Source organism: Crocodylus siamensis, chromosome 6 (assembly GCF_052110815.1).
Source record: "Crocodylus siamensis isolate JL-2025a chromosome 6, ASM5211081v1, whole genome shotgun sequence".
In the NCBI taxonomy this organism is placed as follows: Eukaryota; Metazoa; Chordata; order Crocodylia; family Crocodylidae; genus Crocodylus; species Crocodylus siamensis.
Window position 1 is genome coordinate 45,591,595 of NC_143400.1, and position 23,909 is coordinate 45,615,503.

The 23,909-nt window shown below is 52.1% G+C and overlaps 1 protein-coding gene across 1 annotated transcript in view; it reads right to left on the reverse strand.

Moving 5' to 3' along the window:
• The window catches only part of LOC149862559 (T cell receptor alpha chain MC.7.G5-like), a 259,667-nt gene extending 236,513 nt beyond the window's left edge, over positions 1–23,154 (reverse strand). Inside the window, exon 1 of the mRNA XM_090050561.1 lies at positions 22,431–23,154. Within this exon, the coding sequence (XP_089906687.1) occupies positions 22,431–22,476 (46 nt within the window). The 5' untranslated portion in view covers positions 22,477–23,154. The remainder of the gene's footprint in view (positions 1–22,430) is intronic.
• Between the last annotated feature and the right edge of the window lie 755 nt (positions 23,155–23,909).

Consider the following 23,909-nt stretch of genomic DNA (forward strand, 5'->3'; position numbering starts at 1 on the left):
TCTTTGGCACCTGCATAGGGGAAAAAAGCAGAGGTAAGAGCTGGGCCACAAGCCAAGGTTTCTTTGGACACGTGTGGGAAAGACAGTGCCAGCATGTAAAATAGGTGATAAATGAGAAGGGGGACTTTCCAAACAGACCACAAGAGAATCCATGCTCATCTTGCTTTTTAATGGAGATGGGACTTGGGGGAGGGAGGATGTTTAAGGCAGTATCCCACACCAGCAGGTGCTTATTGGAACACAAGAGGGCAAAAGTCTTCACATAAGCTTAGCTGCCATGCAGACATGAAGGTTTCTTGCTTGGCTCTCCCACCTGTCTGTCTCACTGTGCTGATCTAAGGCACAGTAATACACTGCAGAGTCTGCCAGGTGCAGTGCGGAGAGGGTCAGCTTGGTGGAGGTGTCACTGGTCTGAGAAGAAAACCTCTCCTGGGCGAACTCTGCAATCTCCTGGACATCTCTCCCTCCCTTTGCTCCTCTAAACAGGATGAATTGTAGCCCTGCAGTCGGGAATTTTCGGTACCAATGGAGATAGACTGTGTCTGCTCTGGACTCATAAGAACAGCGGAGTGTAACGGCGCCTCCTTCTGCTCCAGACACTTGGGACTTCGTGGCCCGGATCGAATCCCCCAGTGCTGCACCTGCAATGAGACACTGGGTCATCCCCACTTCACCCACAGTAGATCCAGGGGCAGTGGGCTTTTAGGGATGGGGTTGGGAGAGCAGCCTGGGGGCTGGACTCTAAAGGAGGGGCAGTCTGGGATAAGGACAGGAGTGGGCTTCACACTGCAAGATGGGGCTTAGGGCGACAGTGGCACTGATGAAGGTCAACTCTAGGCTGGAGCTGGGGTGGGGGTTGGGATTTGAGGTGGTGGGTACAGCTTGGGCTGAGGATCAAGGTGGAATTGGGGTTTGAGGAGTGTTAGATGCAGATCAAGGCAAAAATTGGAGTGAAGGTCCCATTAGAGTCAGGCACAGGGAATCTTGTTTCACCTGGATAATGGGGAAAACTGGCTCCACTTACCTAAGAAGTTATTCAGCATCCAGATACAGAGAACACAGCGCTTCTGCATTGGGTGGCTATCACTAAGGCTGAGCGTGCTTCAACAGGAGGATCAGAACGTGTCTGTCCCAACCACAGGATGATGCAAATGCCTGGGAAATAGAGCGCTCCTCACCATAAGCAACCTCTCCCACAGCCGGGAACAGGGCCCCAGCTGCTGCTGGAAAAGTGGTGGAGGAGGCAGATGGATGTCAGGACACTCCTAACACACAGGAAATACTGGGTTCAGGTTTACAGCTCTCGGCAGCATCTAGGTTCTGTGAAGGTGGGTGGGGTTGTGGTTACTGCTCTGCTCTGGGACACCCGGGACACCTGGGTTCCCACCTTGGCTCTGTCCTTGGTGACATTGGGCAAGTAATTTCTCTTCCACCTGCATTGCACTTTCCCAGGAGCAAGGGGTCAGGACAGGCTGGGGCAACATTTCATTCAGAGCTGGGTGTCTAGAGCAAGCTGAAACCCAAGTGGGGTCAATACGGGTGGTAGAGGAAGAGGTGGGAATTGGGGCTGGGCTCAGTTGTGTTTCTGCTCACAATACTGGGGAGCTGGAGTGGGGAAAGGTGCCTTCTGCTGCTGCGTAAAGAGGTTGGGTTGTGGCACCCTTAGACTTCACATTTCTCAGAGGCAGGGCAAACGTTCCTATCCTAAGCCTGTGTGCAGGTCTGACTTGGAAGGGGACATCTCAGTGGATGGTCTTCTGTAGGAATTAAGTGGGGACCATTTTGGAAACAATTGGGAGGAGCAAGTCCCGTTATCTCCTTTGAAATCTCCAGGTGAAGTTCTCTGATGGTCTATAGCTCCTTGGTGCCCTGATGCCATGAATATCTGTAGGAGGTTAAGGGCTGGGAATACCTTGGCCTCTAGAGTTGGTTGGTAGCTGAGCACCCTCTGGTGGTGATCGAGTTGAAGCAAACATCCCACCACCCTTTGCACTGTCAGGTATAACTCTGGGGGGTTTAAGAGCAGAGTGAAAGTGGAGCTAGCTGGGAGTGGTCTTACCAGGAAGACTCCAGGCTAAGACTTGTGAGACCCAAGTTTCTCTTTCATTGTTTGCTACAGATTCCCTTGGCGACCTTGGGAAAGCATTAAGACTTAGACATTGGAATATAAGCACAAGAATGATGTTGTTGCTATGCTGGTCCTGAAATGATGCAAGGGTCAGGAATTCCTCTGGGTGATATCTTTTATTGGACTGGCTATGTCATTGGGATTATGTTAGACAAGGTTTCCCAGGCACGATGTTATTTGTCAGGTCTCTTATCACAGGAACCCAAGCACATCGGTATCTAAAGGGAGAGGTGGGCGAAAGGGGGGTTCCTGAAAGCTCCTTGTTACCCAGATCCCATAAATATCTATAGGAGCCAGGTTAGAGGCCCACATGCCCCTCTGAACTACAAAAGCCTGTACAAATCTTGTGCACAGTTTCTCTGTGTTTTGATTCCATCTTGGTAAATGGGGGCAACCCTGCTTCTCAGGTGAACAGGAGGACACTGTAAGGGGTTCAGCTCACTTGCTCACTCAGGTCCCTCTCAATTTTTTCCATTCTTTCTGTGTCACGATCCCTGCTTCTTTGAAAGTGGGGATCATATCACATGGGGTATGAAGTGTTAACAGATTCAAGCCTGATGGGCATTCAGCCATAAAGTAAATGGCAGGGAGGTCTGGTCCCCCATGGAGTAGGCATAGGATATAGCGAATCCCCTGCCCATCATCTCTCCTGCTTTCACTGTTCCCAGTTGAGCCCACACCAGGAGCCACTTTAAAGCTTTATCCACTGACAGACCCAGGCAAAGCAGAGCAATAGGAGAATGCACAGTCCTCCCATGGCTCTGTCTCATTGTGCCACGACCTGCACTCTGAGATCTGATGGTCCCAGGGCAGCAATGCTAAGATCTGTGGAGCAGCCATGAAGTGGTGGCTTTACCACATTTCCTCTGCTTCCATTCACTTCCTTAAATGCAGTCAGTTTTCCCACATTAATTTGAGTCACCCTTTAATCACCATAATGAAGCGGCAGCCATTACTATAGATGCCTCTGTTTGACCCCAGCACAGTGATGTTCAGCCCCGTGTGGCTATCATGGGCCTTCACCACAGCATTGATTGTGGGGATCTGCTTGGCAGGGGCAAGTGAGGTCTTTCAGTGAGTCAGTCCATGACAGAGCCCTGGAATCAAAGCCAGGGCTCCAGACTCCCAGACCAGGGACCTGGCTGCAGCTAAATCCTTCTTCTAAAAAGAATGAGGAAGGATGTGCAGGAACTGGAGTAAGGGCCTAAGGCTTTGCAGGATCTGGGCTTTAGCACATCTGCCCTTCATGCTGGGGAACGCATGGGGAGGTACATCTGCAATAGATAATAGTGGGACCTTCAATCCATGCCCCTTGGGCTGTCCTGTGCTCCAGCAGCCAAACTGCATCCATAAGAACAATTATGGCCATACAGACATAATTCGTGGCCGGGCAAAAGCTGCGGCACAGGAAAGATGCATCTCTGGGGTCAGAGTATGGAAGCAAGAGCATGGGGTTCCCTGGCCTGGGCTGGGCAGGAGGTGAGGCTGGGAGATCTCTTGGCATCTACATTTGGCTGGTAGCTGAGCACCCTCTGGTGGTGATCGACTTGAAGCAAACATCCCACCACCCTTTGCAATTCCACTTATATATTGGGAGGTGGGGGGGTTAAGACCAGAGTGCACTCTAATTCTCTCTGGAGCTAGCTGGAAGTGGTCCTACCAGGAAGGCTCCAGACTAAGACTTGTGAGACCCAAGTTTAGTTTCCACTGTTGGTACAGATTCCCTTGGTGAGCCTGGGAAATGTATTAAGGCCTAAATATTGGAATGATAGTGCGAGAGTGATGTTATTGATGAACTGGTCCAGGAATGATGCAAAAAGCAGGAATTTCTTACAATGATATATTTTATTGGACCAACTATGCCATTAGGATGAAGCTAGACCATGTTTTCCTGGCAAGACATTCTTTGTCAGGTCTCTTATCACAGGAGGCCAAGTAGGGTGGTATCTAAAGTGAGAGGTGGGCTATAAGGGGATTCTTGAAAGCTCCCTGGTGCTCAAATCCCATGAATATCTATAGGAGTCAAGTTAGAGGTCCACATATCCCTCTTCCCAAAAAAAGCCTGTACACATCTGGTGCACAGATCCTCTGTGTTTTGATTCCATTTTGCTAACAGGGGACTTCCCTACTTCTCAGGCAAGCAGGAGCACACTGTAAGAGGCTCAGTTTGCTTACTCATGTCCCTCCAAAAATTTTCCACCTTCTTTCCCTGCCATTATCCCTCTTCCTTTGGAAGTGAGGATAATATTATATGGGGTGTTAAGGGGGAGAAAAGGCAGAGGTAAGAATCAGACCTCAAGCAAAATTGTCTTGGGGCAACTATGGGAAAGACGGTGCAAGCATTTCAAGTAGTTTATAAAAGAGGAAGGATCTTTGACCAAAAGACTACGAGAGAACCCATATTCTTCTTGTTTCTAAATAGAGATGGAACTGGGATGTGGCAGAGGCTTACTGCAACACAAGAGGTCAAAGTCTCACTGTAAGCTTAGCTGCTGTGAAGACAAAAAGGGTTCTTGCTCGGCTCTCCCACCTGACTGTATTTCTGTGGTTGTCTAGGGCACAGTAATACACTGCCAGCTGCAGTGTGGAGAGGGTCAGCTCAGTGGATGTGTCACTGGCCTGGGAAGCAAACCTCTCCCTGGCGAAGTTGGCAGTGTGCTGGGCATCTCTGTCTTTCTTTGCTCCTCCATCCAGGATATATTGCAGCCTCCCAGACATGAACTGTCGGTACCTGTTGAGAAAGACAATATCTGCACTGGACTCACAGAAGAAGATCACGGTGTCTCCTGCTCCAGACACTTGAAACTCCACAGTCTGGATCGAGTCCCCCAGGGCTGCACCTGCAATGAGACTCTTGAGTCATCCCCACTTTACCCACGGGAGATCCAGAGGTAGTAGGATTTTAGGGGTGGGGATGGGACAGCAGCCTGGGGGCTGGATGCCAAAGGAGAGGTAGTCTGGGACGGGGACAGAAGTGGGCTTCACACTGCAAGATTGGGCTTATGGACACACTGCTTAAGGTGGGGGAGGCAGATGGCATAGATGGAGTCTGACTTGGGGCTGGAGCTGGGGGCAGAGGTTGGGATTTCAAGGGCAGGTGGGACAACCTGGGTGAGGATCAGGGTGAAGTTCACATTAGGGGATGCAAGTCAGGGCAAGAATTGGTGTAAGGCTCTTGCTGGAGTTGGGTGCTGGGAGCCTCATGGCCCCAGGGTAATGTGGAAAGCCAGCTTCACTTACCTAGGAGGATATTCAGCATCCAGATGTAGAGTGTGCAGTGCTTCTCCATCGAGCAGATCATAGCACCAGGGCTGGGTGGTCTCCAGGAGAAGGATCAGAACTTGTGTCTGTCTCGGCCACAGGCCAACCCAGACTACTGGGATACAGAGTGGCTCTCACCATAAACAACCCATAGCTGGGAACTGTGTGCAGGTTACAGGAGGAAAAGGGGTGGGGGAAGCAGGTGGAGGTCAGGACACTTCTAACACACAGGAAACCCTGGGTTCAGGTTTGTGGCTCTTGGCAGCATCTACGTTCTGTGAAGGTGGGTGGACTTGTGATTACAGCTCTGCTCTGGGCAGCCAGGACACCTGAATTCCAGCATTGGCTTCACCCTTAGTGACATTAGGCAAGTCGTTTCCCCTCCACCTGGGTTGCATTTTCTCTGGGGCAGATGTGGGGCCTGGCTCAGACAGGTAGGGGCAGCATTTTGGTCAGAATCAGTTCTCTTGAGCAAGCTGATACCCAAGGGTGTTGATACCAGCGGGGCCAGCGCAGACTGAATCACCTGATTTGGTCTTGTGTAAAGGTCATGTTCTCTCAGCATTTTTTTAGGCTCCAGCCCCATCCTGATCCCAAGTGCCAACTGCCTAGGGTGACAGTGGGTTCCTAAGCTCCGGCCAAATGTGACCTTTCAGGATGTTGCTGGGTAGCAGGATTGAAAGTGTTCACACTGCTTCAAGCAGCTCCAATTGGGATAGGGCTCATCTAGAGCCAGCCTCTGGGAGGATGCAGGAATTGCAGCTTGGCTCAGGTGCATTTTTGCTCAAGATCCTGAGGGGCTGGAGTGGGGAAAAGTGCCCCCTGCTACTACCTGGAAGAGTTTGGGTTGTAACACCCTTAGACTTCACATTGCTCTGAGGCTGCATTCAGGTCTGACTTGGACAGTCTTATGTAGGAATTAAATGTGGAGACCATTTTGGAAAGGGCTGGAGGGGGGGCAAGTCCCTTTGTCTCTTTTGGTGGCTCCAGCCGAAGTTCTTGATGGTCTGTAGCTGAGGCTTGCCTCTTCCTCTCTTTCTGTCTCCTTCTGTCTGCAATCTCCTCCTGGTGGAAAAACTGCAGAGGTGCAGGAATCCACAGGTCTGACTTAGCAGGGGCAGCGGGCCAAGGTAGATGGTATGCAAAGAGACAGAGTAGGAGTAGCAGTGAGTCATGCTGCCGTCCTGCACCCCAGACACCACTGGCTTCCCACACCAGATCACGTCCTCTCCACAGTACCTACAAGACACCATTACACCAGGGGAAGTTCACCTCTTCTGCCCCTTCCCCACTGGATGTGGCCTTAGGATGCAAACAAGATCCACAGAGCCCATGAGAGTCCATTGGGAGCTGGGACAGAACAGGGGGCTACAGCAAGCCCCAGACTCCAGGTCAGGGTCATACTAATGTTGAACAGGAGCAAGGCAGGGGTTCCTGGCTCTAGGGGTCAGAGCTGGGCATATGGCAGGGGCTCAGGTTCCCTGGCTGCCCTAGCCAGCTTATCTGGAGATGGGCAATCCAAGCACTGACAATCACATGGGTCTCCATGGCTCCCCCTCAAGCCACTGAGGTAGATGATCCTTGCAGCAGCTGAAGCTGAACACCCCCTCCACAACCCCAGAGAAAGGTGGAGGTGCTGCACTGGCCCTGGAGAGATGGTAGTTCTCAGTGAGTCTGCAGTCAGGTCCCAGTCAGGGTCAGGGGAGAAGCCTGGTCTCTGCAGTAGGGAGAAAAAGTCTGGGGTGTAGAGAGATGGGGCAGCTCCTGATCTGCAGTGGCCCCCCTGGGACCCTCTTTAGGGGAAGGTGAAATTGTATTGAACATGAATCTGGAATGGTCTTCCAAGGAAGGTGGTGCTCCCCACTATCTTGGGGGTCTTTAAGAGGAGGCTAGGCATGTACCTGGCTGGGGTCATCTGACCCCATCACTCTTTCCTGCCCAGGGCAGGGGGTTGGACTCAATGATCTGCTAAGGCCCCTTCTGACCCAAACAGCTATGAATTTATGTCCATGTATTAAAGCCCCACACATGCATTTCTCATACAATTCCTTGGCTGGGTCCCAACACTGCTTGTGTATTTGTTTTTTTCCAAACTTTCCCAAACTTTTCTACTCTGTTTCAAACACCAGACCTCCAGCTCCTTGAACCCTGAAGGTCCCAGCGCTGATCCATTCCCAGGTGTCCTCCCACAGATTTCAGGGAAGAAGATGCCTGCACCTTTGCAGAACAGGGAGTTTAGTATATAGGGCCTCCAAGTCGGGGAAGTTTATGGTGCCTGTTTGGAGCCACTAGGACAATGGAAACTTGACCTCAACCGCACCCAGAGGCAGTTCCAGAATATAGCACTCAAGGCACATTCATAAGACCTTCCTCATGTAGCTACATCACTGGCCTGATGGACATGGCTATAGCATGCAGGAAACCTCCCTGGAGGTTTTTAAGACCCTGCTAGACAAAGCCTTGGCTGGGATGATCTAGTTTGTCCTGTGTGGAGCAGAGGGTTGAACTAGATGACCTCCTGAGGTCCCTTCCAACCCTCATTTTCTATGATTATATGAAAGAGTGATTCAGTCCCACTGTGCTCAGCACTGGGGCAAAGGGATGGGAGAGCCAATGTCCCCTTCAAGCTTTGCAATACAAGACACTAGAGGACGGGTGGGCAAAATGTGGCCCGCAGGCTGGATGCAGCCTGCCAGACCATTCTATCCAGCCCACGGGGTCCCTAAAAAATGTAGAAAATTAATATTTATCTGCCCCCAGCTGCTTGTCATGCAACCTCGATGGCTTGCCAAAACTCAGTAAGTGGCCCTCCACCGAAGATAATTGCTCACCCCTGCTCTAGAGCTAGATGGGAGCTGAGCACACCTTAGTGATCACCACCTTTAACTACACATTTCCAGGTTCATTTTAAATTAATAAGTTTCCTCAAGTTCATTGCACTTATCAAAATGAAGGCATTGATGGGCTTTAGGCTCATGTGTGTACCTCTAGATTTGGTGGGTAGCTATTTGCAGTAAGTTGTCTGCCAGATGGCAATACAGCTACCTCTGTCTTTGACAGTTCACTAGGCTTTTCTACACTGTTCCCATGCTTATGGGGCTGCTCAGTGGCTGAAAAATATCTGTCCAGTATTGCTCCCTATTTACTATCCCCCCCAGTGTTTTGCCAGGGTTCTTTCAACCCTTGACAGATTCCAGACAGGGAGCAATAAATCAACTGACGCCCAGGAAAAAAACAACCTATTAAATGGGTACTTTGCGTCGGTCTTTCATCAGTCCCATGGGACGCCCATGCCTGCTACAGGACAGGGAGGTCCAGTGACAGTGATCCCCTGCCCTCCATAAATGCCGACCTCATGAAAGAACACTTTGAGAGGCTGGACACCTTCAAGTCAGCCAGCCCTCACAATCTGCACCCCAGGGTACTCAAGGAGCATTTGTTCACCAGAGTCCCCCAAGGGATGACGAGGCCAAACAATTATAAACTACTGCAAGACTATTTCAGGCGGGACATAAGGAAGAATTTCTTTACTGTCCGAGCCCCCAAGGTCTGGAACAGCCTGCCAGCGGAGGTGGTTCAAGCACCTACATTGAACACCTTCAAGAGCAAATTGGATGCTTATCTTGTTGGGATCCTATGACCCCAGCTGACCTCCTGCCTTTCGGGCGGGGCTGGACTCGATGATCTTCTGAGGTCCCTTCCAGCCCTGATGTCCATGAAATCTATGAAATCTATGACACCCCAGCAGTCTTTGCTGCCCAGTGTAGTGGGGCTGGATCAGATGATCTCACAAAGTCTCTTCTAGCCCTAAACTCTGTGAATCTGTGAAACAGGTGCAGCTGGATGATACAACCTGCTGCTGCTGTGTGGTAGAAGAAGCTCCCCGCAGCTGAGATCCTAGTGAGATCAGATTCAGCCAGGCAGGGAGAGTTTTTGTACAGCTCTCTTGCGAGACTATCTCACTGTGTTTGACAGGGTGCAGAGCTACACCAGGGCATCTGCTCATTCCAGGGAAGCAATGGTCAGTTTCCAGTGCTTATCACAGCCTGGGAAGAGACCCTGTCCCAGAAGAACTCTCTCCTGCAGCTTGGTGCTTCTCCATAGGATAACCTGCAACACAGAGTCTGGTGGTGCCAGCAGAAGTAAACATGAAATAGGATCTGTGGAGTCCTGGTGCCACTTTCTGCCTCAGACATCGTGGGCTCCCTAGTCTAGATTGAGTCTCCCAGCATCACACCTGCAACAGAGCAATCATGACTCGGTCAGTCGCTTTCAGGGCCATGGGGAAGCATGGTTAAAGGGAGAACTGGGGATTGGTGGAGGGTAGAGGAAGAAAGGACCTGGGGCATCAGCTGTGAAGGCCACAGTCACCAGAGTGGATAAGGATCCAGAACATGACACGCCACTGGTCCCCAAGAGGTCCTGGGCAGCGGCCAAGATTGTAGCTGGTGACCCCAGTGTCCCCTCTCTGCAGATGGCATGAGGGGCAGGGGGGGAAGGAGGAGCCCAGAAACTCCAGTTAGGGACCAAGGATACTGTCATAGAATCATAGAAATTGAGGGCTGGAAGGGACCTCAGGAGGTTACAAGTCCAGTCCCCTGCTCAAAGTAGGACCATCCCCAACGAGATCATCTCAGCCAAGGCTTTGTCTAGCCAGGTCTTAAAAACCTCCAAGGGTGGGGACTCCACCACTTCTCTGGGTAACCTGTTCCAGGGCTTCACCACCTTCCTAGTGAGAAAGGTTTTTCCTAGTATCTCACCCAAGCTTCCCTTGCTGCAACTTGAGACCACTGTTCTTTGTTCTGTCATCTGCCACCACTGAGAACAGTCCGGCTCCGTCCTCTTTGGAACCACCCTGCAGGGAGTTGAAGGTTGCTGTCAAATCCCCTCTGTCTTCTCTTTTCTAGACTGAATAAGCCCAGTTCCCTCAGCCTCTCCTAAGAAGTCTTCTCAGAAGTCTCTTCCTGTGCCCCAGCCCCCAAACGATTTTCATTGCCTTCTGCTGGACTCTCAATTGGTCCACATCCTTTCTGTAATGGGGGGGCCCAAAACCAGACACAGTACTCCAGATGTGGTGTCACCAGTGCAGAATAAAGGAGAACAAGGTGCTTTGAGTAGATGTAATATATTTTATTAGACCAAGTAAATAGTTGGAAAAACGGTTCTTCGCAAGATTTTGGGCACAAGTACCCTTCTTCAGGCATAGGGAGATGGAAATAATCATTTTCCTTGATTTGCTAGCAACACGCCTACTAATTCAACCCAGTATGCTGTTAACCTTCTTTGCAACAAAGGCACATTGCTGGCTCCTACTGAGCTTATGACAGTATGCTGTGTATATGTGTATATATGCACGTCTGTGTGTGTTTGTGTCTATATGTTAGAGTACTCGTGCCTCTAAGGATGTCAGATCATCCCTTTATATATGGCAGCTGGGTCGCAGCTGGTGGAGGCTGGGTAAAGGGTGAAGGGGATTAACCCTTTATGATTCACTGCCCTGCCTGATCTATTAATTTGCCTTGTCATACACAATTCAGGGAAGGGCTTATCTGACTTGCTAGAAGCACAACCTCTAGCACAAGTTCTCAAACTGAATGGACTACACAGGGCAGTGGACTAGAAGCCTGGAAGGGGTTGAGGGGCCATATGGTCTCTGCCAGCTGAGACCCAGCTGCCATACATATATTTATAAATGGACAGACACAGACAGACCTGTATCTAAATCTATGGATGGATGAACGTAAGGGCTGTTTGGGGATCAATTAGATAGAAAGAAGGGCTGTGTGGGGATGGACGGATGCATAGCTAATCGCCAATTGGAGGGGGGGTCCCCCAGCAGCTGATTGCTGGCGGTGACACTGGAAGTGCCAGCAGCAAACCCAGAAATGCTGCTGGTGCTTCTCTGTGCCCCCATGCCCCAGCCGGAGCACATCTCGGGGGGGCACCGGCCGGCACTTTTCTTGGTGCCCCACCCCCTGGCTGGCGAGGGCCAATCTCAGGGCGGGAATATGCCCCGCCCCCCCATGGATAGATGGAGGGCCGGCGTGGGGAAGGCAGGCAGTCCGGCTGTGTTTACATGGAGGGCCGGACACCCGGCTGATGGAAGCGCTGTCTCGGGACGGCTGGGCGGTGCGGGGACGAAGGACGGCAGGCTGTGTATTGACGGACGCCAGCGCCGTGTGAGAACAAGCGGCTGCACACGCAGACAGACCGCCGCTCCGCCAGCGCGAGGACGGCCGCCTCCAGCACGCCGGCTCCCCCGCCCCGGCGGCGCGTGACCGGCAGGCAACGGGGCAGCTGCAGTGCCCCGCCCCGCCGGCTGCGGCGCCGCTGCAGGGCCGGGGGCCGCAGCCTTGCTGCGCGGGCCGGGCGGCGGGCGCGGCGCTGTGCGCACAGCGCACTGGTAGACGGCGCGGTCGCTGGCGGCCACGGCGCTGATGCGCAGCTCCAGGCCGAGCCGGGTGACGACATCCTGGGCGCCGAGGGGCTGCACCGCCGCCGAGAAGCGGTCGTGGCTCAGCGTCCCCTGCGGGCCGCGCAGCGCCGGGCCGGCCAGGAGCGCCGCGGGCGGGCGGCCCGGCTGCAGGCGGTACCAGGCCACGAAGGGGCGGCGGTCCAGCGAGGTGAGGTTGCAGGACAGCGCCGCGGGCCGGCCCCGCACCGCCCGCACCTCCGGGTCCGACGTGGAGATGTACGGGCTCGCGGCCCGGCCTGCGGGGACAAGGAGGGTGGTCAGGGGCTGCCTGGTCCCAGGCACACCCTGTCTGTCTGTCTGCCTTCCTTCCTCTGCCTATCTGTCTGTCTGTCTGTCCCCACACAGCACTGCCATCTATCCATCCATCTAAACACAGCCAGCCTTCCTGCCTGCCTGGCTTCCCCACGCTGTCCATCTATCCATCCATCAGGTTGGATATCAGTCTGTCTGCATCCTGGGCCAGCTGGGTTTGGGTCATCCTGGAACAGCTAAGACCAGGCTGGGATGAGATGGCTGGGGATGGTCCCGCTTGGAGCGGGGGGTTGCACTAGAGGTGACCTCCTAGGGTCCCTTCCCACCCTCATTGTCTGTGATGCTATGAGGCTGAGGGACCTGGGCTTCTTGGGGAAAGAGTCCAGCAGAGGGCAACTAAAATGGTTCAGGGGCTTGTGGCTTCTGAGGAGAGGCTGAGGGAATTGGGCTTATTTATCTGGAGAAAAGAAAACCAAGGGGGGATTTAATAGCAGCCTTCAACTACCTGAAGGGGGGTTCAAAAGAGGATGGAGCTGGACTGTTCTCAGCGATGGCAGATGACAGAACAAGGAGCAACTGGCTCAAGTTGCAGCAAGGGCAGTTGAGGTTAGATATTAAGAACAACTTTCTCACAAAGATGGCAGTGAAGCACTGGAATAGGCTATCCAGACACCTTCTGCAATCTCCATCTTTAGAGGTTTTCAAGACTTAGGTAGACAAAGCCTTGGCCTGGATGATCTAGTTGGGGCTGGTCCTGCTTTGAGCAGGGGTTGAACTAGATGTGATGTGACCTGAGGTCCCTTCCACCCTCATTGTCTTATGATTCTGTGACCCCTCACCTGGGGGGAGCAGGCGGCAGAGCAGCAAGATGAGCCCCAGCATCGCGCACCCTCTCATGGTCTCAGTCGCTGTCCAGGGTCCACAGCAGGTCCTTGCTCCTTCTCATCGTGCTGCTCCGTTGGCCACGCGAAGCCAGCCCAGCTTCAGGCCCTTCTCACACACACCCTGCCTCCTCCCCCATGCCTGCTCCATAAGCCACAGCACAGCAGAAGAGCTCTGCCCTGGGCATGGGCTGCTTGCTGGTCCAGAGCACCACCTCCTGGGCAAGTGGGGAAATGGAGTGGATGGGGGTGTCTCTGTAGAGGAGGAAGCAAAGGAAGTAATAGCAAGAATAGCAATGGCAATAACAGCAATAGCAATAATGACAATAGCAATAATAGTAGTAACAATAGCAATAATAGTGACACTAGCAATAATGGCAGTGACAATAATAACAGTAATAACAATAACTATAATAATAAGTAGTAGTAGTAGAATGGGTTCTTGTTAATAACAGCATCAGTTGCTCACATTATTACTAGCAATAAAGAAATAATAATAATTAAAAAAAACCCAAAACTGTAATGGGCAGAGGTGAATCCAGACAGAGGCAGATCAGGAGTGGGGTGGCGGGATACTGGTGCAGTTGCACGTCCCCCCTCCTTTGATGCCAGCATTTCTAGTTAGGCAGTGCTGAGGGAGTCTATTGACTTCATGGCACATTAAAATCTGCCCAACTCCTTCTAAACTCCTCATTCCACACGTGTTAAGGACCCTCTGTCCTGCTTAATAGTCTTGATGTTCCCACTAATCAAACTAGCTTTGCTTCTGCCATTCTGCTGTCTGTTCACTGCTCCTCATAATGTAGCTCTGATTTCACAGCCTTGCAGACTGTTTTTCACTCATTCCAATACATTTATATTTGTTTTTGCTTTGGTTTTAAACCCTAGGTCCCTAGCATATTAGTAAAGATTCTAGTTTCTTTTTACCTAGAAAAAATAGGTTTTGTGTTATATGGGATGATTCACTGTCCCATCTGCACTCTCCTTTTCCAAATCCTAGATCACCCCATGGATTCAGGGAGGTGTCGTGGTATAGCTGCACCCCCTTTTAATTCCCGCTCCATTGAAACTCTAAAAGCAGTTGCTGGGAGGAGCAGTAGCATTTCTATTCAGGCAGTGCCAACAAGACAATTGATTTCATGGCTTATTGTTATCTCCCTGAGTCAGGCTAATGTCTATCCACTCTACAGATCTTAACAACCCTCTGTCCTTTTTAATGGTTTTGATAGTCCATAATTCAAACTGTCCTTTCTCCAACAATTTTGCTGTTTATTGGCCATTCTTAGTAATGCCTCTCTTCTGTTTCACAGCCTTGCAGAGTGTTTTTAGGTCTACATAAAAAACTTAACTCAGGTCTGGTCATATTAACTCAGGTGTAGAAATGGCTGTCAGTGAATTACTGGAGGTACTGTCAAGGCACTAAAGGCTATATTCTGTTTTAGTAATCTAAGTAAGAGGTGCACATTTAACTATAATGGCTACAGGACTAATGACACACTCTCTTCTGACTGGTTTTTGCCTAGTTTATTGAGGGGATTTTTTTTATAATCCAGCACATTCCAATAGTAATATTTATTTTTGGTTTTATCTTACACTGAATAATCTAGTGCTAGCCCCTTGGCATACTAGTAAAGCATCTGCTCCTTAACTGGAGAAGAATATCTGATGATGTGTCACAACATCTGTATCCACCTTTTCCAAATCCTAGATCCATCCCTGCTAATGATGATATCACAATAGCACCTAGAAGCCCTGGCCATGGGTCATGGTCCAGTGTTTTTGGGAGCAACAGCTCACATCATAGGTCAGTACCTTCAAGAGTTTAGGGCTGGACCCAGAGACATCTGTTGGTATCAGAGTAACAGAAAGTAATATAGAAGGAAGTGACAGTTTGATGCATCCCCCCAGAAAGGAAACAAGCAGGACAATGACTTTTCTCCAATATGACATGAACTTTTCCCCAAAAACTAGCTTCTTGAAAGTAGAGTGTACGTTATAATAAAGGAAATAAGGTAACAGCAGTTTTAGCTACTTAAGCCTTTGCCTAGGGGAAATCAGAAGCAAAGCACTTCATGCAGACCTCCCTAATTGCTGGTTGTGAACATTTTTTTTTTTCCCCAGCAGATGCTGTCAAGGAAATATAGTTTTCCCCTTGATTCTGCCCTTCAAAAACAAGATGCATGTTTTATTGATGTATATGAGAAAATATGGTACTTCTTAGCAGCTAGGTTTGTACTAGTTTTCTGTGGAGGTAATGGGGAACCTGTGTCTTCTTAGAGATGCTTCTGGCTTCAGGAACATGGGTCCCCAAGTCTCAAGGGTGTTTTTAATGATAAAGAGCATTTAACTACAAAGGCTGTGCTGGTTACATCAGTTCTGCCTGTAACCTCCTCCTCTTGCTTTCCTCCCACCCCCTAACAGGAGTGGGGAGTTCTGCTTTTGTCAGCCAGCATTGCCAGGCCTGTGACCCCGGGGTATAAAGCTGGAGAGAGAGTGCATGGTTATGGCTTACCCAGGAGTTCCCCCTACTGGGGAATAAGGAGGAGTGGAAGAGAAGAAGACAAGTGGGAGCTTGACTCCAAAATAGGACTTCTATCTGCCTGGAAAGGCTTGCCTTGATAGAGAGGAATAGCAGTACCCAAGAGCCAAGCATGAGATACTAAGCATCTTATTTTTCTGGCCTGTCCTCTACAAGAGTTGAATCCTGATGGTCTCTACTGGCAATGAAATCCAGAGGCATCTAAACTTTGTTCTTATCCCCTGGTTTAATAGATTTCATAAATTTCATGGACATTAGGGCTGGAAGGGACCCCGGAAGATCATCAAGTCCAGCCCCCTGCCGGAAGGGCAGGAAGTCAGCTGGGGTCATAGGATCCCAGCAAGATAAGCATCCAATTTGCTCTTGAAGGTGTTCAATGTAGGTGCTTGAACCACCTCCGCTGGCAGGCTATTCCAGACCTGGGGGGCTCGGACAGTAAAGAAATTCTTCCTTATGTCCCGCCTGAAACCGTCTTGCAGTAGTTTATGACCGTTCGACCTCGTCATCCCTTGGGGCGCTCTGGTGAACAAACTTTCCACCAGATACTGGTGATCACCCCAGTAAACTTATAGGTGGCCATCAGATCACCCCTGAGCCTGTGCTTTTCCAGGCTAAAGAACCCCATGGCTCTCTCAGCCTTTCATTGAAAGGTCTGTTTTCCTGACCTCTGATCATGCATGTGTCTCTTCTCTGGACTCTCTCAAGCTTCTCCACATCCTTTTTGAATTGTGGAGCCCAAAACTGGATGCAGTACTCCAGCTGCGGCCTCACCAAGGCAAAGTACAAGGGGAGAATGACGTCCCGGGATTTGCTCGAGAAGCATCTATGGATGCAAGCCAGTGTTTTGGTTATTTACTAGCCACAGCATCACATTGCAGGCTCATGTTCATCTTGTGGTCAGTGATGACCCCCAAGTCTCTTTCTTTTGTAGGGCTAGCCAATGTAGCACTGCTGAGCCTATAAGGATGTTGCAGGTTTTTCCTCCCAAGATGGAGAACCTTGCATTTTTCGGTGTTAAACACCATCAGCTTCTCATCCGCCCATTTGCTGAGCCTGTCCAGGTCATCCTGGATCACCCCCCTGCTTTCTGGTGTGGATGGTTTGCCCCAAAGTTTGGTGTCATTGGCGAACTTGGCCAGTCTACTCCTGACTCCAATGTCCACATAGTTAATGAAGATGTTGAACAACATGGGTCCAAGGACAGAGCCTTGTGATCCCACTAGTCACATGATGAGTGACTTCCATCAGTTACAACCCTCTGGGTCCGACCACAGAGCCAATTTCCCAGCCAGCAGATCGTGGTGGACCCAAAGCCACAACTGGCCAGTTTTGCCAAGAGGTGATCATGGGATACCAGATAGAAGACTTTTTTGAAGTCAAGATATATGACATCAATCTCTTCTTCCTTGTCCAGGTGATAGGTCACCTGATCGTAGAAGGAAAAGAGATTGATCAAGCAAGACCTACCCGCAACAAACCCGTGCTGGTATTCCCACAAGATGCTGGCATTGGCCAGTCCATTAAGGATGGCCTCTTTATTTAATAAACTTTTCTAAGATCTTCCCCAGGATAGAAGTCAGGCTGATGGGCCTATAGTTAGCCTGATCCACTTTCCTCCCTTTCATGAAGACAGGCACCACATTGGCCTTCTTCCAGTTTTCGGGCACTACACCAGAGCACTGGGCTATGATGCTAGCCAGCTCCTTGAGTACCCTGGAGTGTAGTTAGTCAGGGCCGGCTGACTTGAAGGTATCCAGCTTCTCAAGGTGCTCCTTCACGAGGTCAGTATTAATGGAGGGCAGGGGATCTCCCTCACCCGGACCACCCTATCCCGTAGCGGGCATGGGCATCCCATGGGACTGATGAAAGACCGACGCAAAGTACCCATTTAATAGGTTGGCTTTTTTCTGGGCGTCAGTTGTCAGTTGCCCCATCTGGTTCAGCAGGGGTCCAATGTTGCCCTTGCTTTTCCTCCAGCTCCCCATGTATGTGAAAAAGGACTTTTTATTGTCCTTGATGCTTGAAGCTAGTTGGACTTCAGTTGCACCCTTATCTTCCCTGCTTTTATAGTTTCATAGTTTCTAGGGTCGGAAGGGACCTGAGCAGATCATCTAGTCCGACCCCCTGCCATGGCAGGAAAGAGTACTGGGGTCAAATGACCCCAGCAAGGTGTTCATCTAACCTCCTCTTAAAAACCCCCAGGGTAGGAGCCTGCACCACTTCTCTTGGAAGTTGGTTCCAGACCCTAGCTGCCCTGACCATGAAGTAGCGCCTCCTGATATCTAACTTAAACCTACCCTCTGCCAGCTTGTGACCGTTATTCCTGGTCACTCCTGGCAGTGCTCAGGGGAACAGTGACTCCCGCAATGCCTGCTGATCCCCCCTGACTAGTTTATAACAGGCCACTATATCCCCCCTCAGCCTTCTCTTTTGGAGGCTGAACAGGTTAAGGTCCCGTAGCCTCTCCTCATAAGGCCTGCCCTGCTGCCCCCTGATCATATGAGTGGCCCTCCCCTGGACCCTCTCCATGCTGTCAACATCCCTCTTGAAGTGTGGCGCCCGGAAGTGGACGCAGTACTCCAACTGCGGCTTGACCAGTGCCGCATAGAGGGGGAGGATCACTTCCTTGGACCTGCTCGAGATGCATCTGTGGATGCATGCCAAGGTGTGGTTGGCCTTCCTTACTGCCTCCCCACACTGCCGGCCCATGTTCATCTTGGAGTCAATGATGACTCCAAGATCCTTTTCCGCGTCCGTGCTGACAAGAGGGGAGTTCCCCAACCTGTAGGTATGGTGCCGGTTGTGCCTCCCCAGGTGCATCACCTTGCACTTGTCTGTGTTGAAGCCCATCCTGTTCTCGTCCGCCCACCCTTGTAACCTGTCTAGGTCTGATTGTAGCCTGTTGCACCCTTCCAGTGTGCCCACGTCCCCCCACATCTTAGTATCATCAGCAAATTTGAACAGGGTGCTTTTTACCCCCTCGTCCAACTCACTGATGAAGATGTTGAACAGTGCGGGCCCGAGGACCGAGCCCTGCGGGACCCCGCTGCCCACACCCCTCCAGGATGAGAAGGACCCATCCACCACCACCCTCTGGGTGCGGCCCCTCAGCCAGTTGGCGACCCATTTGACTGTGTGGGTGTCTACACCACAGCCCCCCAGTTTCTTGATGAGAAGGGGGTGAGAGACAGTGTCAAAGGCCTTCCGGAAGTCCAGGAAGACTATGTCCGCTGCTACCCCTGCATCTAATGATCTGGTGATCTGATCGTAAAAGGCCACCAGGTTGGTCTGACAGGACCTGCCACTGATGAACACGTGTTGGTTGCCCCTAAGCATGCAGTCCCCTGCTGGCCCTTCCTGGATGTGTGCCAGCATAATTTTCTCGAACAGCTTGCCTAGGATTGAGGTAAGACTAACCGGCCTATAGTTTCCCGGGTCCTCCTTCCTCCCTCTTTTGAAGATGGGAACCACGTTGGCCCTCTTCCAGTCCTCCGGCACCACTCCTGAGCACCACGAGTGCTCGTAAAGCCGTGCCAGGGGCCCTGCAATGTCCTCGGCCAGTTCCATTAGAACTCTAGGGTGGAGATCATCCAGACCAGCTGACTTGAATACGTCCAGCCCCTCCAGAAGCTCCCTAACTAAATCCTCGCTAACCCATGGCCCAGGTGTGCCTCCCCAGCAGGGAGGTGGCTGTTCTGGTCCCTACTTAGGAAGACAGAGGCAAAGAAATTGTTAAACAAGTTAGCTTTGTTGTCTGGTGTGACAACCAAATTTCCCAACGCGTCCTGCAAGGGCCCCATATTACCCGGGACCTTCTTTTTACCCCCTATGTATTTAAAAAAGGACTTCTTATTGTCCTTAATCTGGGAAGCCAGTCCCAGTTCCACCTCCGCCTTGGCCTTCCTAACTACCCCCCTACGTGCCCGAGCAACTACAGAATAGTCCTCCCTGGTGATGACCCCTTCTTTCCATTGGGTGTAAGCGTCCTTTTTAGCAAGGAGACATTCCCGGATGCTTTTGGTGAGCCATGGAGGCTTGTGTGCTCTCCTGCTCCCTTTGATCCTCATTGGGATTACCTTCCTTTGGGCTTGGAGGATCGTCTCCTTAAGGAGCGACCACTTTCCTTGGACACCTGGCTCCCCCCACATCCGGGACCTCAGCGCTTCCCCAACTATCCTCCTTAGCTCGCTGAAGTTTGCCCTCCTAAAATCTAGAGCCACTGCCTTACTGCATGCCTTTCCAGCAGGCAATGATCGCTGTCGCCCAGGTGGTCGAGCACCCGCAGCCCCCTCACTAGGTCATCACCCGTGGCCAGCACCAGGTCCAACAAGGCGTCCCCCCTGGTGGGGCTGTGCACCTCCTGGGTTAGATGGAGGTCCTGCACTCTGGCCAAGAACCTACGTGAGCTGTCAGACCTGGCTGTCTGCTCTTTCCAGCAGATGTCCGGAAAGTTCAGGTCCCCCATGACTACCGCGTCCTTAGTCTTCACTACCTCTGGGAGCTGACCCAAGAATTCCTGGTCAAGCTCTTCTCCCTGGTTGGGAGGTCTGTAGTAGACTCCCACCGTTAAGTCTCTTTCCCCTTGACTGCCTTGTACTCTAACCTTTAGCCTTAGCTTTCCTGGTTTGCTCCCTGCAGGACCGGGCCAGTGCAGAATAATCCTCCTTGGAGGTGAATCCCATCCTCAATCCTTTCTAGGCCTGTCTTTTTAGTCTCAGGAGGTCTGCTAGGTCGCTGGAGAGCCAGGGGGGCTGCTGTGTCCTCTTGCTGCCTTTCCTCCAAGTTGGAACAGGATAAGCTTGTGCATTGAGGATCGCTCCCCTGAAGACCAGCCACTCATCCGGAACGCCCCTCCCCCGGGGTCGTGGTCCCTTAGGGCCTCACTGACAAGCCTCCTGAGCTTCTCAGAGTTGGCTTTCTTGAAGTCAAGGACTTCCATGTTGCTAACTGACTTGCCAGCTTTACGGTGGATGGTAAAGGTGATTACAGCACTCCTGCCCCCCTGGAAGTGCGGTCGTGCCCTGGGGACTCCTACGCGCCGCAGGTGGGAAGCAGAGCCAACGACACCTGTGTGGCGCAGCCCAGAGCTTTGCTCCTGTGCTCCGAATTACTAGGGTCAGGCTGGCTTCACATCTAGCCACGTCCTGTCCTCCTTGCTGTGTCTTTGCCCTGTTGCAGCTGTCTGCTGCCTCCTTGTGTGTCTCTCCTTCTCTCTCTGCCACCTGCTAATCCACCCCTCTGCTCCGGGATGAAGGACCAAGCTTTCTGCTCCCCTCTGCAGGTCTCCCTGCAAACGTCCCCCCTCCATTCCTTCCAGGAAGGGACAGGGCAGCCAGCACCGGCCCCTAACCTCACCCTCCCACCTTGCCTACGTCAACTATTGATTCCTTCAGCTCAGGGGGTTTCATGAAGAAAAAACAATCTCTGCAGCCATGTGTGTCTCTGAGCCCTGCAGAGGGAGGCCTGAAGGAGTCAGGAAAAATTGGACATTTGTAGCCAAGAAGAGTTGGGCATCTTTTCAGCTTTACCTTTTGGACCCAGGATAACATGAGATCCCCGTAAGGGTACTGCAGGTCTCTCCCCAGCTCCCTTGGTGGTGCCTGTGAATGCCTCTTTGGGGCTGCCACTGCTTCTGCCTTCCCCTTCCCCACCGCACTCCCACCCTGTGGCAGCCCCTGTGCCAGCCACCATCAGGTTGGTGGACATGGGCCCGGGGCAGGTCTCTGCAGCCTGGCTTATCCCCTGTGCTCCTCCCATGCTCTGAGGCTCAGAGGTTCTCAGCCCTGGTGCCACAAAACTCAGGAAAGTTACAGAGGGGCCGTGAGGCTGTAAAGGGTGCCAACACTGCTTCAAGGCCCCCAGCCCTTCTGCACAACCTTGCCCAGCTCCAGGCTGTGTCTCACCACACAGCAATTCCTTGGGACTTTCTGAGCAGCACAGAGCAGCCAGCGAAAAGGGGGATTGCTCACCCGTGACAGCTGGGTCATGGCAACATGCAGCTGCCTGTCTCTCCATCTGTCTGTCTCTCCATTTCCTTCTTCCCCTCCGCTGTGCAGTGCAGAGGAAAGAGGGGGATGAGCCCAGCACAGAGCCGCCCACACCTTTCTGTACGGTGCAGCAGCCGCCAGGGCCCTCTGTGCGACTCAGTGCGCAGAGATACCCAGCACTGTCCTGCAGCGTGGTGCCCTGGATCGCCAGCCACCCCGAGGAGTTCCCAACATGCAGCTCCGCAGACAGCCTCCCCACCTGCTTCCTCCGCTCAACTTTGTCGAGCTGCATCAGCATCTCCAGGGACCGGTTTGGGCGCTGCCGGTACCAGAAGAGGTATGGGTAGCTGCTGCTGGTGGAGAAACTGCAGGACAAGGTGGCCGTGTGCCCTGCTGGGATCACCAACGCCAAGGGGGCCTGGGAGACGGAGTCCTGCTGAGCACGGGCTGGAAAGGCAGAGATCCCTTGTCAGACAGCTCTCCTGTCTGTCTGTCCCTGAGTAGTGTCTCAGTGTTCACCCATCATTCATCTCACAGTGTGCGGCATCCATGCATCAGTGCCCTCTTCCCTGCACTGTGTCTCATCCCTCAGCCCACCTGTCTGACCACCACGTCTGTGTGTCTGCATCAGCCCTTCAGCACTAGCTCAGGTGTCTGTTTATTCGTCCCTGTCATTCATTCATTCACATAGCTGCTTCTCTGCAGATTGATGCCCCTGCACGCTGCCCATCCTGCAATCTTCTCACCCTCCTCCTTTGCAGCCCCCCTGCATGCCCCTGTCCCCCTGCCCTTCCCTGCCTGCCCCCTGCACCCTGGTGACCCCAGTGCTCCCTTGCTCAGGTCACTGAGCTCTCCCCTTGCACCTTGCTGAGATCACAGTTCCCCCTCGGCTCTGCTTGCCCCTCACCAAGCTCTGCAAATCCCGCCAAGGAGGCCAGCAGAAGCAGGGCCATCCTGCCCTCAGCGCAACAGCAGCGTGTCTGTCCTCAGGGGTTGGGGCTCTGTGTGCAGCCTTCATCCCACCTCCGCCTTCTGCCTCAAAGCAGCCTCCCATCCCAGGGCCTCGGGGGTCCCTCTAGCGGTGGCACCGCGGATTCCCATTCTCTTCTGGTGTCACCAAAAACCCGTGTTCATTCAGTCTTTCAGGGACTGAGCCTACAGCCCATCTGTGTTCAGGACCCTTCTGCAAGCTTAGACAGTATTAAGGGACAGCTGCAATGTTCGTGCCCCAACTCAGGATTCACGCACCCTTCGCAATGCTCAGCTGTTCCCCCTTCGCAGGTAAGCAGTTAGTATCCCCCAAGTCAGGTCAGGAGGAAAGCGACAGGGCTACAATCTAACTTTTTATCGATTGTAGCCAAAGCATGAGAAGCACTGGGCCCTATACCCATCTAGCAACAGCTGAATACCGAATCACATCTATGTGAGGTAGGGGGACACGAGAGGGAGGAGGAGGGTGGCATGCAGCACGGCAGCAGGTTGTCTTGTATTTGCTGTGGTCTCCCGAAACCACACCCAGGCAGTTATACCACCCCTGTCCATGCTTATTCCTTCCCATACTGATGCCAGTGCAAGCACCCTGATACACCATAAGCATGTAATATCCCTTTTTCAGTATTATGCACTACACACTACAAGCATTTGCACAACATGGAGCTTTACAGCTTTCATCATTGGTGCATATAAGAGGATCATAGACAATGAGGGTTGGAAGGGAGATGGGGTGGTCACATATAGTCCAACACCCAGGTCCAAACAGGGACATCCCCAAATAGATCATCCCAGCCAAGGATTTGTCTAGCCTGATCTTAAATACCTCCAACGGTGGAGTCTTCACAACCTCGCTGGGTAACCTATTCCAGTCTTTCACAACCCTTCCGGTTAGAAAGTTTGCCTAATATGTAACCTCAACTTCCCTTTCTGCAATTTGAACCCATTATTCCTTGTTCTCTCTCCTTCCACCACTGAGAGAAGTTCAGCTCCTTCCCCTTGTGAACCCCACTTCCGGGAGCTGAAGGCTCCTATTAACCCTACCCTGCCCCAAGTCTTCTTTTCCGCAGGCTGAATAAGCCTGGTTCCCTCAGTCTCTCCCGAGAAGCCACATACCCATCCCCCTTGCCATTTCCATTGCCCTCTCCCAGACTCTCTACAACTTTCCCAAGTTCAAGCAATCCCATGTCCCTGGGGCAGAGGAGCCATTACAAAGCTACTGCGCTGCCAGAGATGCGCTGCCAGAGCACCTGAGCATCCATAATTGATACTTCTTCCCACCCTGTGGGGCTGAAGGATGTGGGAGTGAGGAGGACGAGCGCTGGGTTCACAAAGGCATTGGGGCCCCTAAGGAAGCAGAGGGCCATCTGGGAGGAGAGCCAGGGCAGCGGTGATC